At 36.0% G+C, this 14782-nt stretch overlaps 1 protein-coding gene across 1 annotated transcript in view; it reads left to right on the plus strand.

The window, feature by feature from the left end:
* Positions 1-5316, plus strand: part of PAPOLA (poly(A) polymerase alpha) — a 66327-nt gene extending 61011 nt beyond the window's left edge. Inside the window, exons 20-21 of the mRNA XM_012650078.1 lie at positions 644-718; positions 3138-5316. Of these exons, the coding sequence (XP_012505532.1) occupies positions 644-718; positions 3138-3233 (171 nt within the window). The 3' untranslated portion in view covers positions 3234-5316. The remainder of the gene's footprint in view (positions 1-643; positions 719-3137) is intronic.
* The last annotated feature ends 9466 nt before the right edge of the window (positions 5317-14782 follow it).

Raw genomic sequence — 14782 nt, forward strand, 5'->3', positions numbered from 1 at the left:
ATTGAAGTTTTAATATGTTTATTTTCATTTTGTGTGTATTATATATTCTTTTGTGCACTGCCTTACACAAGTTTTGAGCAGTGGAATGACATGGTTTACCCTGGGTTTTCTGATTATACTTAGAGTAGAATCAGTGCACTGATTTTGAGTGAGGGGAGTAAAAACCATAAGGGAGGAGAAATCTTTTAGAGACATTTTTAAATAAAGGCATGAGGCAAATTTTGTGCTTCTGGATAATTTTATTTAACAATATTGAATGGGTTTTGTTTTTTTCCACATAGCTAAGAGCTTTCCTTTGGTTTAGGTTCTGTTAGTTATCATCTGGGCAACATTTATAATGTGCCTGTGTATGTCTTTAATTATTGTTTGCTTATTGTCCAAGTTGGAGCTAGTTGGAAAGTCATGGGGTATTTTGACCAGGCCTTATAAGATTTAAATAGGCAAATAGAAATTTTCAAATATCCGAAATGGTGACATAACCCATAATGAGGCTTAATAGATGATTTTGTGATGTAGTCACTTCTTTCTCTTGATCCCTCCTGTCTTCCAGTTTGTTTTTTTTATTAGCCACCAAACCCAGTTATGTTCTTTTATTCTTTTTTTAAGTCTCTTTTCCCCCCTCCCCATCCTCTTTGTCTCACAGGAACAGCTTGATACAGAGACAAGTACAACTCAATCAGAAACTATTCAGACAGCGGCTTCTCTGTTGGCCTCTCAGGTACTAAGTGTAAAAAGCAAGGAGAGTTTTGTAAATGTTCTTAAGGTTAGTGTGGTATATTGAATTAAAATGAGAATTCATAGAAGAGTATTAAAATTATCTTTGTGAAAGTAAGTACTTGCTAGCCTATAAATATATTTATTGTGGTTTTAAGGCAAGGCACTGGATTTAATGGAATCTTTCTTTTGTGCTGTCTAGTTTCTAACTCATTCCCTTATATATTATTTAATATTGCAAATCATTTAAATGTATACAGGATTCATACAGAGGTTTTATTTATAGGTCAAAGAATGAAATTTAAACTAGGAAAGAACTGAAAACCATCCATTGTATGTGGATTTTTTTTGTAGGGTTAATACTACCTTTTTAATTTTTAAAATGTGTTTCTGCCTCAGTTTTCACTACTAGTTTTCAGTTAGTTATTTAGTATAACCCATAGTTACTCAGAATTATTTTTTCACTTGTCCAAGCAATTCTACTTGTGACAGTCCCTTACAGTATACAGCAGACATCCGGAATCTTTTTTCGTTGATTTGTGAACCTTCATTTTGTTTATGAAATAATTGTTTTCTTCTTGAATTCTCCTTTCAAATTGAATAAACCTCAAAATCTGGGTCAAACTCTGACACAAAGTAAATATTTTCTTTAAGTAGATAGTAAACTGGTTAACCTTTACAAAGTAAATGAGATAATGGCTGCCTAGTAATATTGCTATACTGATAATACAATTATCATTTTGCCACTTTGTGGCATAGAGTTATTTTACTGTGATCATTTAAAAATGTGCTTTTGCTGGATGTTAGCTTTCAGTCTTTAAAGATATATAAATATGTGTAGTTTCTGGAGTATCTTTTATTTCCATAATATTTATCTAATAAAACTCGGGGGACGGGTAATTAAAATAACATTAGGAAGTATTGCACTTAATATTGATACATGGACAAACTTGTTGATGAAACTTAAACTGTCCTGTGATTGTGATTGCATGTCTTTTGGTTTGCCACCTTACTCTCTAAGGAACTATTTTCATCGTTTTGTCGTATTGAGTTCATCCCTGTAATAATTAGTATCCATGGATATTTGCCTTAGATATTTTTACGAGCAAGTGGAATTTTCTTTCTGGCTTTTGTTTGTTTGTTTGTTTGTTTTTAGAGGTAGGGTCTTATTTTGTCACCCAGGCTAGAGTACAGTGGTGCAGTTACAGCTCACTGCAACCTCAAACTCCTGATCAAATGATCCTCCCACCTCCTGAGTAGCTGGGATGGCAGGCACATGCCTCCCATGCCCAGCTAATTATTTTTTTTGTTTTTGTTTTGTAGAGATGGGGTCTTTTTATGTTGCTTAGGCTGGTCTCGAATTCCTGGCCTCAAAGTATCCTCTCACCTTGGCCTCCCAAAGTGCTGGGCTCCCAGTGTGCTGGGATTATTGGCATGAACCACGATACCTGGATAGAATTTTCTTTCTAAAGAAAGGATTCCTAGAGCCACTGGGAGAAAAACCACCCAGTTATAAAAAGAATGATTATATTGATTAAAAAAAATATGTCACTGTGTTTAGTGATATTAGGGACATACTTATTTCTAGGAAGGTGATAATATTGTGGCTGTATCTAACAAAGAGTTCTTATTGTTTTGAGATAAATCTTGAAATATTTACAGATGAAATGATAGGATCTCTAGGATTTGCTTCAGAATAACACAGGGATTAAAGGTGGGAGGCCAGTAGATTGGCTTTGATTTGACAATTGATGAAGCTGGGTAATGAATACATGGGGAGTCATTATACAGTACTCTCTACTGGGGTATGTTTGGAATTTTCCATAATAAAGCATTTTAAAATTCATCTCTATTTTTGAATGTTAAAGAAGTCTTGTGATTTAATCTATTTAATACAATAAAAACCCACCTAAAATATAGGATAATTAAATTATTGGTCAGCTATATAGATTTAATTTTATAATTTACAGTGTTAGAAATTAATAAATTTACTGCTGCTTCTGTGTATAAGGTGAACTTTAAGTATTTTCCCACATGGGGGTGCTCCAATACCAGTTAATATTACAGCTATTAGTGTTATAATAAGTAAATACAGTTCAGGATTAACTTAATTATATGATAGGTGATTCTTAGAGGAGTGTGTTTTTGAAAGCTATATTTGAAATTACTTAGGAATTTTTAATATTGCTAAAATATTAAAATATTCATACTTAAATTCCTACAATTATAGAACAAATGTAGTAATTGTCATATTTGCATTCCATTTTTGAGAACGTTTTAGAGTATTTTTCTTTAAATTTTTAATACTTTTTTTCTCATGATAAAGTTCCATCATTTCTTAGAAAGTAAAGCAATGGAAAATACATCTCATCATTAAATTATAGTGCTTTGAACGATGTTGTGTTCTTTGCTTTTATTCTCAGAAAACATCCAGTACAGACCTTTCTGATATCCCTGCTCTCCCTGCAAATCCTATTCCTGTTATCAAGAATTCAATAAAACTGAGATTGAATCGGTAAAAACAACCTCAGGGGTCCATAAACAATATCTGCCAACTCAACCTGTTGTCTTCAAATGCTAAAAAAGGAGAATGGAGGGTACAAGACTAGACATGACTGAAAATGGATTTGGGTTTTTTTGGTGACCTCCCTTACTGGGCTAATCAGCACTTGATCGGAAGTCCAGGTTAGTATGTGAAGCCAGGAGTACTATTATTATTGTGTTAGCAACAGTTGCATTAACAATTTCAAAAAATTACTGCCTTTAAAAAAAACAAAAACAAAAAAAAAAATCACCTCAAGCTATATTTGTATCCATAATTGACATCTGGATTGGGTTTATGTTTGATGCATTGTTTAGAAAATTTGCAATACAAACTGGCATAAGAATTACTTATTCTGATGATGCACTTTTATGTATTTTTTATTAGAAAGTAGAACTAATTTTAGATTTTCAGCTTGATGGATTTTTATTTTTTCCTGAAGAATTTCCTTTACCATTAGTCTTCAAATTGGATACCATTGTGCGGTGGTGTACTGTTATACTTCAGAGAAAGGATAAGAGTACATCTAGTTCAGTCCCTATGGGGTAGCTATAACCTTTAAAAATTAAATGTCAACTTTAGGGTACATTTGACATTGAAAGAATAATTAGGAAATACTTGGTTTTGATGGGGTCATGATTAAGAAATGATATATTGGTTTTATTTATAGAATTGTTTTATAGTGCATACAGATCAGCGATCAGCCAGCAAATATTTTTCTTTGAGCTATGGAAGCTCTGTATTCTTTTGCCTTCGATCTGTTGTCTTCAAAACAAACAAAAAAAGCTTTTTGCACCTCCTCTTCCCATCTTTTCTTCTTTTTTCTTTTTGCTTGTATGCACAAGGTAGGACTTACTTCATAAGAAACAAAATGCCAGTATTTTCTTAAGCCATGATGTAAAACCAATGACCCTGTGGCCACATGGCACAGAACACTAAATTTTGGTCCCGTGGCTGAAACTTTAGGGTGACTAAAAGTAATGCCTGTGAAACATGATATCTATCTTGGATGGCCGTTTGATCTCTAAGTAAGAGGAATTTTGTACACTCCACAGAACTCCTGTCTGTAGTAAAACTGATTTTCAATTTTAAACATGGGCAAAGAGGCATTTTCTCCAAGATTTTAAAGCTAATTTTTATTTTTAAATGGTTTACCAAAGTTTGTCAGTAAATTTTACATATAGAAACATTTAAAAAATCATTTCTAACAAGCACTTGACATCTAATCAGCTCTCTATTCCTTTTTTATTTTATCAAAAGATTAGGAACTTTCTTTAAAGAAAATAATTTCTCATAATTAAGCAGCAGAACATCTATCTTTACAAAGTATGCGGGATGCCAGATGTTGATAAAAACTTAGTTACTCTTTCTTAATCTGGACAAAATAAACCTAACAGATTTTTCTGATGAGCATGTTTATGAATCCTCCATTGTGCTCTATTCTATCACATGTGCATTTTTCATGTTAAACTGCAATTACTTAAACTCTTCCCCATCCTTCTAAATTAATTTTCCGAAGTTGGAGTGTAGTCTTTCCCCCCTTAGGCTATGCATTAATTGAGGCTTTCTTTTCACCATGACTTTACGACGTCTAGTACACAATCTTTCTACTTCCCACATCCGCGCTTTGCACAGTCACCTTGCCCTTCCTCCCACCACCTATGAGAAAAGATGGTCATACTAACAGGTGAAGTGTACAAGGTGTCTGTGTGTTTTGTGTAGCTTCAGAGTTAGATTGAAATTACCAGGCACAGATTTAGTCTTGTCATTTTGTTTACACATTGGGGAAAACAATTCAGTTTATTCAACGTTTCATGTAACTGCACCCAAGTTTTGCCAAGCTGGAAACTTGGACCTTTTCTGTGTAGTGACTTTTTAATTCTAGTTTTCATAACCTGGAGATCAGACTGTTGCTTTCGCATGATGTATGTAGTGTCTCATGACTGGAGTTTGCTTTGTTTTATAGTATCTGTACTCCTTGTATTTTTCAAGAGCTATTTTGTAAACAGATGATGTATTTCTCCATTGAAAACACAATAAAAAAAAAAAACAGCACAATCCCATAGTTGGCTGATTTCTTTTGACTATTCTTGTTTTGTTTTTTTTTTTTCTTTTTAGTGACTTAATTGGTTCTATTTAGAAGTTTATAGTTGGCTCTAAGTGAAGATTTGCAAAAGAATTTACTTTGGTTACATTGAAAAAGAATGGTTTCTGGTTAACCTAAGCCATTAGCAGCAGCGAAATATTTATATGTCACATAATAATCAGGTATTTGTTTTTCATATAATCTTTAGGGAGGAAAACATGAATATAGTTAATTCACTTTTAGCTATTCTGACCTCTAAAATATTTATTTTGTGTCTGTAGACACTGTTTGTTATCTATGTATGTATTCTGTGCATGTAGACAAGTGTGCTTCCTTTTCAAAGCTATTGGGTTTCAAAGCATTTGGCACTTTATCTCTGATGTCTGCAGGTGGCACTGTTGTTTTTCAGTGAATTTAGAATTATAGCCCTCAACCAGCCAGGATTCCATGTTTCTTATTTTACTAAATCCAAATCAGACATTGCCTTTCTTAAATCCCAAAATGCTCAACACTGCATAACTTAACTCATGGATTAGGAATGAACTGCTTTGTATTTGTGATGGCCAGCTCTTGGGTATCTTAAGTTTTTTGAGGAAGGAGGGATGGCCCTCTTTATGTGGAAACCATTATTCTGAGGGACATGTAGTCATTTATATTTCATTTGTAAAATTCCAAATTTGAATACCTTCCCTATATATAAAAATATATGGCTGCAATGTGGGACAACTTTTTAATAAAAATAAAATTTAACTTTTAAGACTATTCAGTAAAAGGGAAAGCATAAAAATTACTCTTGACTCCATTGTTAACACCACCAGAATTGAACTTGCTGTACTTCACATCTGCCTTGATAGACACCTACACATGGGACTGAATACTACACTTTATGAGTTTTATCATCCACACGGTCTTTTGACATTTCATGTGTCTTGCTGAATTAGTAACATTCTAATTGAAAGTTGTATGTTTTGTGGCTCTAGGTATATTCTGGAATAAAGTTTTTCCTATTTTTCTAATTAATGCCTCTTTTTTTTCTTCACACAGAAAAATGTTTTAGAGTGCTGCATAATATTAATTCTGGCTGCATTCAAGGTGGCAATAAAATGATCAGCAGCTCCAAGTAGTAATTGATATATGAAAGGATAAGTCATTAATATACAAAACTTATAGATCGAGCCCTGGAAATATTATGTTAATGCATTTAAATGCACTTAAACAAAAAGACAAACTGTTTACCTAAAAAGGCATTGAACAGTCCTTTTGATATACTTTTGCCTATTTTAATTATAATAAAAATGAATAGTACAAGGAAAATTAGTTGCCTTTTAGCCTGAATTTTGTTTCCTTTTGTTTTTTAGTTCTCCATATTGTTCTTCTATTAGCTTTTCTTCAAGCTCAAATCACAAATGGATGCTGTCTTAACTCAGACCTGAACTTCGTAAATGAAGTATTAAGTGTGTTCTGTAATAAACATGACCTTTAGTCATATAAAGATAAATGATGTTTAATTTGTGGAAGTTTTTTTTTTCATTTTTGTAGAATCAGTTCTTCTTTCTGTATTCTTATCAATTAAAAAATTCTTGTTACATTTTATATAGCTTTATTGGCACCAGATGAGAAAGATGGCATCAATATTTCTGAGCCATGTATTTCAGAAGTGATTGTACTTCATTCTGGAAGTGATTTCATATACTTGGGAAATCATTTCAACTTCTGCTCTTCTTCCTCAGAGACATGGTTTTGTCTCAATATTCTGGGAACATCATTGCAGCTGATCAAACCACTCAAGTATTTTGTTGAAAGGGATGGAATTTTAAGTAATTTTTCCTTTCTTTGTAGCCTGTCCCCCCACTCCCCCTTCACAGGCCTTTTCTTGAAAGGGTAGAAGTAAGGCTATACTTAAGTTCCTTTTTCAGAAACCTCACATATGTATGTGTGGAGGGCTGTGGTTTTCATTATTGTGCATTTTTCCTCCAATTTTAATATGCTTCATATTTTAATCTAGCTAAAAATCATCTACAAAGGGCACAGTACTGTTTAGAGTTTATTGAGTTTAACTACTGTTTAATGGAAATAAGACTGCAGTCATTTTCCCTCTGGTTTGGGTATCTTTAAATTCCACCTGGGTGATGGGAAATATAGCTATTCAAATAATGAACAGACCTCTGTGTGTTTGTTTTAGTTTTAATCAAAGCCTTATATTTTTTGCTTTGATACTTCTAAGGTCCAGAATAATGCTCTGTGCCACCCAGCTTAAGAGTTTTTGTTTGTATGTGTTGTTTTTGTTTTTTAATGGTCAGAATGGATTTATGCTAAACCCTCCCCAGTTATCTCACTGGGTTCCAGAGTTGACTGGGGAAAGCCTAAGGATGTGTTGGTTTTGTTTTCCATTGTGGAGTAAAAAAACAAGGAAAGCTGATCCACTCTGGGCTTGAACTTGTCTTAGCAGTAGAGTCCCTTTTCCTTCTGAGCATAGACAGGCATCAAGTGCCGTAAGACATACCACAGCAAAAGGCATAATTTTAGAAGAGTGTAAATTCAACTATATAGTATCAGAGCCTTAAAAACATTTTAGTAATCATTGAATAATACTCATTTTGTTATTGTGTTTTTCAAGCAATTAGATCAATAGATTGAAATACAAAACAGACTAAAGGGAAAGTATTAAGGATAAATCTTGACTTATGACAGGTTTTAGTCTCGCTGGTTATAATGTGATTAACAGTTAAATTATAAAGTCTCACCTAGTCTACCATATATCCCAGTAATTTGGAACTATCCAAATAGTATGCTCAGCTTTCACTTAACCTTGATTTTAAAATTTTTACATTAGTCATGTGATTATGACCTGTTTTTAAAATAAATCTTAAGTCTCTTAAAAATATTTCACAAGCCTTTTAGAAGCATTTCCTTTAATTAATTTGTAAGATGTTATTTTTTGATCCAACAGATTTCATGCTGAAAATATGTATTTTGAATAATTCAAACATTTCAGTTTTATGGGTTTCTTACAGCTCATTGCAGACATTTATCTCAGTCTTGTGTGTTTTCTAATAATGTCATGTCCTAAAATAGTTAAAACTTTCGGGAGCTTTTTTGGGTAGAATACCGACTTTTCTCTAAGAAGACTTCTGGAAGTGCAAATAACAAAGTTACTTCTGGGGAGTAAAATGATCTCTGTGCCACTGCTGTGCCCTTCTCAATCCCTATACAGACACACAAAAGTAGGTATTTGGGTTCTTTTCAGATTTTAGGCATAAGAGATTAGGTATATGTATTTTAATATAATAATGTAGAATGTCCCAACTTTGCACTTGTTCCTTGTGGATGCTGTCTCTCTCTTGGCACGACACCCTCCTTACAAACTTTCACACTGTGTGATGCCTGGTGCTATGTGATTTCCAGAAATCTGGCATGAAAACTAGTCCTTGTTTGCGTTTTCTGACTGCAGTGGAGCTGTTAATAAAGAGATTGATGATAAAGTTGTCGAAAAGAGACAGTTGGGCAGAACTGCTCCCCATGAGTGACAGAGGGCATGATCTGCCTTCACAGCCAAGAAAGTCGCCCCCAGCAGAGAACCGACCAGGCCTGGACACTGTGCCAAGACTATTAGAAGGAGCTTTACTGCACTATTAGGCTACTACATCTCTCTCTTTAATTTAGGCTTACTTCACATTACCATTTTTATCCTTAAGTTCATGGGATGCTCAGAACAAATATATTTGCAGATACAACACATTTTCAAACTGTAAAATAATTATTTTTACAAATTCTTTAAAGCACTCAATTCATCCTAATTTGGCTTAGTAAAATTAAGTTTTATTTTGAAAGTATTACTACAGTTTTTATACAAAGCCTGCGTTTCTTTTAGATAGCAGCTTAAAGTCTTAAGGAGTCAAGTCTGACAGGCTCAAGAATAAGCATTGGCTGCCGTAAACATTGGTTATGGGATGCTAAATATTTTAGGCATACTGACTGTAACTGTGTATTTTTTATCTGTCACTTAGTGAGCCTAGGCTGCTGGCATTCAGTTCAGCTGTTCTTCTGTTTTGTGTGGTCTAATAGTCCACAAGAATTTTTGGCTCTTTAATACTTACTTTAAAGGTAAAAGATTTTGCCTATAATTTTTAAACTGTCCTAGTTTAAATGTTTTCTACTTCAGATTTTTTAAACAGAATATTTTATTAGTCTTTTTATTTTTTTATGTTTTTATTTTATTTTTTGTAGAGATGGGGTATTGTTATGTTGCCCAGGCTGGTCTCAAACTCCTGGCCTCAGGCCTCTGCCTCCCAAAGTACTGGCCTGACTTCTCTTTTAAGGAAACTGCTATATATTTTGGCCTTTGTTTTGTTAAATGACCCAAATGTGAACACTTTGGTTTCTTAACTGTGAAAATCTTGCATTTAACTATGGTCTTTGCCATCTGCCTAAACTGTTGAGTAACTTTTTTAAAAAAATAAGTATTTAAAATAAATTTTAAAATAACCTTTGCAAAATCTCAGAATATACTTAATGAGCCATTACTGTATATTCATGACAACCTCTGTTTAACTGTTTGCATTGAGAGAGGAGTCCATATTTTATAATTGCTGTTTCTGGGTGGTAAGATTTTAGAGCGGATCAAGGTGATTTCCTTGATTCCCTGTAGTTACCTTAGAACTGACCCATCTACTTCATTTAACATGAGACTGCAAAACATTTCTCAGTTGTCACTGGTAGGTTTTCTTATTGCAAATGAAATGCTAGCATGTGTTCTGTGGTTAGAGTATACGAGCACATCATCATTCCCTATAATGTGAGTAGTAGAGATCCAACTGTGCACTCTCTGGGAACTGGGCAGCTGATGTGCGGACAAGCTCCAGCTCCTGTCCTTGAGTCTGTCATCCTCAGGACACATGCTCCAAATGAGGTAGTGCTTGTGGTTGTAGTGGAGCAACTTGTATCTCAGGGCGATTATCAGGTCTTCAGTAGGCGTGTTTGGGATTCATGGTAAGCATACGCTAGGAATCCACTATCTGATAGGGTAAAGGAAAGCATGGCTACACACCAGTAATTTACAGAAACTAACTTGAGTAATGTCAAAGATCATGTAATTTCTCTACTTCTGACACTAAAGTGTGTTCTTTTTGCTATTCTGTATTGTTCTCTTGACTTGCATTTGATGTGGGAGGAAGTAAAATGGAAGGTCTTGCAGGACTCTAGTGTAGTGAGCCTTCTTGGTATCCCTGAACTGTGGCATGTTGCAAGCATGTTCTCTGAGGCCAGGTTTGTTTTCAGAGTCCTCAAAGGAGGGTTTCCTCAGCCAGACTTACCAGGATTGGCTTTTGAAAGGGGAGTTCTAATCACAGACTGTAACCTATAATCCATACAAAATAGACTTAGTATGGGTAGAAGAAAGGTAAGCCCAAGGACTCCGGGTGTTTTCATAGCTCCCCTGTGGCCTTATAGTAATTTTATGAAGAGCTTTGGATTTGGCTGTTTGCAACCGAACAGGCTATAGGAAAGCATGAAAATCTGCATTTTCAGAAGGGTTTGAAATGGCTTAGAATTTTTAAATATTAAGAAGAGAATTTTTTTAAAAGGTAATGCATCTAGGATAGATGGGAAATTAGTGTTACACATTAGGTGAGGCCAGAGCCTGGAGAAAATAACGTGTCCCCTTGTTTATCCAGCAGATGTTTTCAAGTTTTTTGTGCCTAAACTCTTCCAGTTGTTGGCTTCATGGAACTTAGATTCCAATGGAAATTAATTTTTTTGTTATATTTTTATTAGTAATGGCTAGTATGTGGCTAAACCACACAAATTAGCGAAACTTCACTTATCAGAATTTTTAGGAAGTTCTTGTTTGTAATTTTTGGTTTGATTACCACTGAGGACTATAATATCCAAGCAGTGGAGCTACCTTGAAGGAAGGATTAGAAGTCAAAGCATCTAAGGAGCTGTGACTTGATTGGTGTTTTACTCGGAACCTGCCATATGGGTTACTGGGGGGAGAATACAGGGGTGGGAGAATCCCATCTTATTTGATTGAGGCATGACCAGATACCAGGGCCAATTGGAAGATAGGGGCTCTATGGAGAATAAGAGAAGAGGTCTAGCTTTTTGTTGAGTGAAAGGGAAATGACATTGTGGTAGGGATGCCTAGTTTCTGGTATAAGAATTGAATTCCGTAGGGTATGCCATTATCTATGTCAAGTTTGGCACATGCTAGAAACATTCTTCAGCAAAGTTGCCACTGAAGCCATTCATCTTGACTGCCATTTTATCACATCAGCTGAATTAAAACATTTGGCAAACAACTTTTCTGTGTGTAGTGGAAAGAATGCCTGTTTTCAAGCCAGCGCTGCATTCAGATCTCAGCTTTAGCACTTAGAGCTGTATGAGCTCATGCAGTCACCACATCTCTGAGGCTCCTATTTCTTTTCAGTGGAGGTGAGTGTTGTCTCTTTAGGGTGGTTGTCAGGTTAAAAAGTCGGTAGGTAAAGAGCCTCACTGTAGCTCTGATGTTCACGTGCCCTCATGCTCTTTGAATGTTCACCCTTCAACGGCCACTGGCCTTAAAGTTCTAACAGTTTTAGTTCTTCCTCAGTTGGGTTAGCCAGAACGATCTACAGTAACTTGAACTTTGGTTCAAGGTATTATAGGATTTAGGAAATCTGACGTTGGAAGGAGATTGAATGCTTGAAATTCCATTAAAGTTTGAAGTTTGCGTCAGGTTACCGTAATTGTGGATTTTGTTTGCAAACAATGTATTTCAGCTCAATACTGTCACCAGCTGGTTTCTTGAAATTTCGTATCTATTTAGTTAGAATGAGTAGCCTAAATATCCTGTTGAATGTTCTCAGGTAATAGTGGGAGGAAGATAAAGACAGCTGATGAACGAAAGACGTGATGGTGTGAGAAAGCCCCTTCCCTACAGGATGTTGGAGGAGAAAAAGGCAGTAAAGTGAGAGGAGGAGGGAGAGAAGAGGAAACCATTTTAGGGAGTGCAGCTGAATTGGAGAGAGAAATTCCATTACCTCATAGCTGAATTACACAACTACTGTAGGAGTCGAGTATTGTTACATAATTTTTTCTGATTTTTAAGTTGAATATTGCTGAACCTTGGCGTTTCAGTTGAATTGTACTCCACTTTGCATGAAATCTTGAGCCTTATGCTTCTGAAGCCACCACCAGTGTGTGTGGCATTTGATTAATGGTAAGAAGTGAGCCTGGTCCAGTGGTTAGAAGAGAAGATCTTGGCCTTCAGGAAGGCCAGATCCCATCCGTCTCTCCTCCAGGGCCTGGTGACCACAGGCAAGCTATTCTAACCCTTCTTTCAGTGCCTGAGTAAAATTTAAGTTATTCTTTAGATCTTACTGGAACTTTGTGTAGATTGGCAAGTAGATAGGACGTAAATTTTTTTTTTCAGTACTAGGTAAAAGTAAGTTGAATTTGTCAGAGGGCAGGCACAAAGGTAAACTGCAGAGGAACATCTGGCAGATCACTCCTGCTAATTCTCAAAACTGCCTTCCTGCTGTGAAATTTGGGCAGGAACAGAATAGGGAGAAAAAAGTCTGGAGTCAAAGTCCTCTTTTTTTTTTTTTTTTTTAATACGGGTTTGGAGCAGACTGTCCTCTTCATCAAAAAACTTTCTCTGCCTTAGTGCCAAGACAAGTGCAGCTTTTGAGGCGATAGCATGCCCGTGTGCTTCCAGTGAAAGCTCAAATGCAGTGAATGAACTTGGGAAAAATTCTTAACAGTAGCTGCCTTTTGTTGAGCGTGTCTATTAGGTGTCAGGCAGTAGGTCTAATTGCTATAGCAACCTATGAGGTTGATTTGACATAGTAAATGGTGTCATCATTTACAGATGAGGAAACAGGTTTAGTTTGGCAAAGTACCTTGCCCGGGGTCACACAGTAAATTGGATTTGAACCTGGTTCTATTTTACTCTAAAACTTTATCCTGAAATAGGACCTTGTGTTTTCCCACTCCGCAGTGTTGCCTCTTAGTGTGTATCTCATTGGGTATTATTTTTGGGAAGGGCTGAATAATGAGCTTTTTTGCATAAGCCTCTAGTTTCAGAGCAGCTAAAATGCATTTCTGCTATTTGGATGCCCTTAAAGCTGGCCTTCTAGAGGTGAGGATGGGGGAGAGATTTGGGAAGACCGGTGGTGAATGGCTGAGAGGAGGGGGCTTCAGTAAGACCATTAGTACTGGAAAGCTCAGGCCCCGGCCAGTTTGGGGTGAACTGACCTCTTCATACCCAACTCACTTAACAGTAGGGTTGCCTAAAATGTGAACGTTTATAAAATGTAATTTTACAGATTCGTTTGGATGGTTTCTCTTTGAGAAGTTTTCCATCTCAGAAATGTTTTTTAAGCCAATTAGAAGAATCCCTAAAAGAAATGCTAAAAATCTTTAAACTGTTCAAGAGTAAAGCAAATAGAAATTACCAACAAAACTACCTTAGAGGTTGCTCAGAAGGTGTTTTACCTATTATATATGGCGGTATTAACATGATAAAGTTTTATTAAAAACAAAAAGGCAGAAGTGCTCTAGAGGAGTTGTATGAAAACAATGTTTTTAAAAAAGGTAAAATAAAAATTGACGTCTAAAAATGAATTTTTTCATGGGGAGGGATACATTCATTATGTTGTATATAAAATGCCATGAAGGTGGTAAATGTCGAAAATGTGAATAGCGGATGAATATGTCATTTGGTAAATTCATTATTAGGTAAATTGGTTTTAGGCAAACTTGATGCTATTTGAATTTGTCAGTGTAGATTTTTTTTCTAATTGTAATACATATTCACTGTAATACTTGAAAAATACAAATATAAAGAAAAAATTAAAATCATCTGTAATCCTACCTCAGAGGTAGCTTTTAATATGTATATTTTCTCTGTCTTTCACATCTCTCTCTCCTCCCTTTTTTTCTTTACATACTTGAGATCATACTAGGTAACAAATTTTATCAAGCCTTTTCCATAGCGATTGTCATGGCTGTTGGGTAGGCAAAGTGAAAAACCCAAGAATATTCCATGTGCGCTTCCACAGCTGATGACCTGGCCTTAGGACTTGGAGAAACATGGCGGAGCTGCCGGGACCCGGGAGGGTGCAAAGGGGGAGCAGGCCGTGTGCCGGTGAAGACTCCCCACTTGCCAGGCAAGCACTGAGTCGCCGAGGCTCACTGCAGTGACTGGCTTTAGGTCCAAATGACCACCTCTGTCAGAAAGTTGGGAAAAACAAAAACAATCAGAAATTCCTTCTGACTCCTGTGAGGATTCATTCGTTCCACAAACGGTCACTGATCCCCTGTCAGGGCCCCGTGCCGTTAGCAGTGAGGGGGAGCGGGGCGGGCGCACGGAGAGAGGAGCCGGGATCCGCTGAATGTCCGCAGAGCGCGGGGCACTCTGAGTGGTGTCACGCTTAGCTGACAGTTGCCCGTGGTAGTTA

The sequence above is a fragment of the Propithecus coquereli genome, unplaced genomic scaffold, assembly GCF_000956105.1.
Source record: "Propithecus coquereli isolate 6110/MARCELLA unplaced genomic scaffold, Pcoq_1.0 Scaffold310, whole genome shotgun sequence".
Lineage (NCBI taxonomy): Eukaryota > Metazoa > Chordata > Mammalia > Primates > Indriidae > Propithecus > Propithecus coquereli.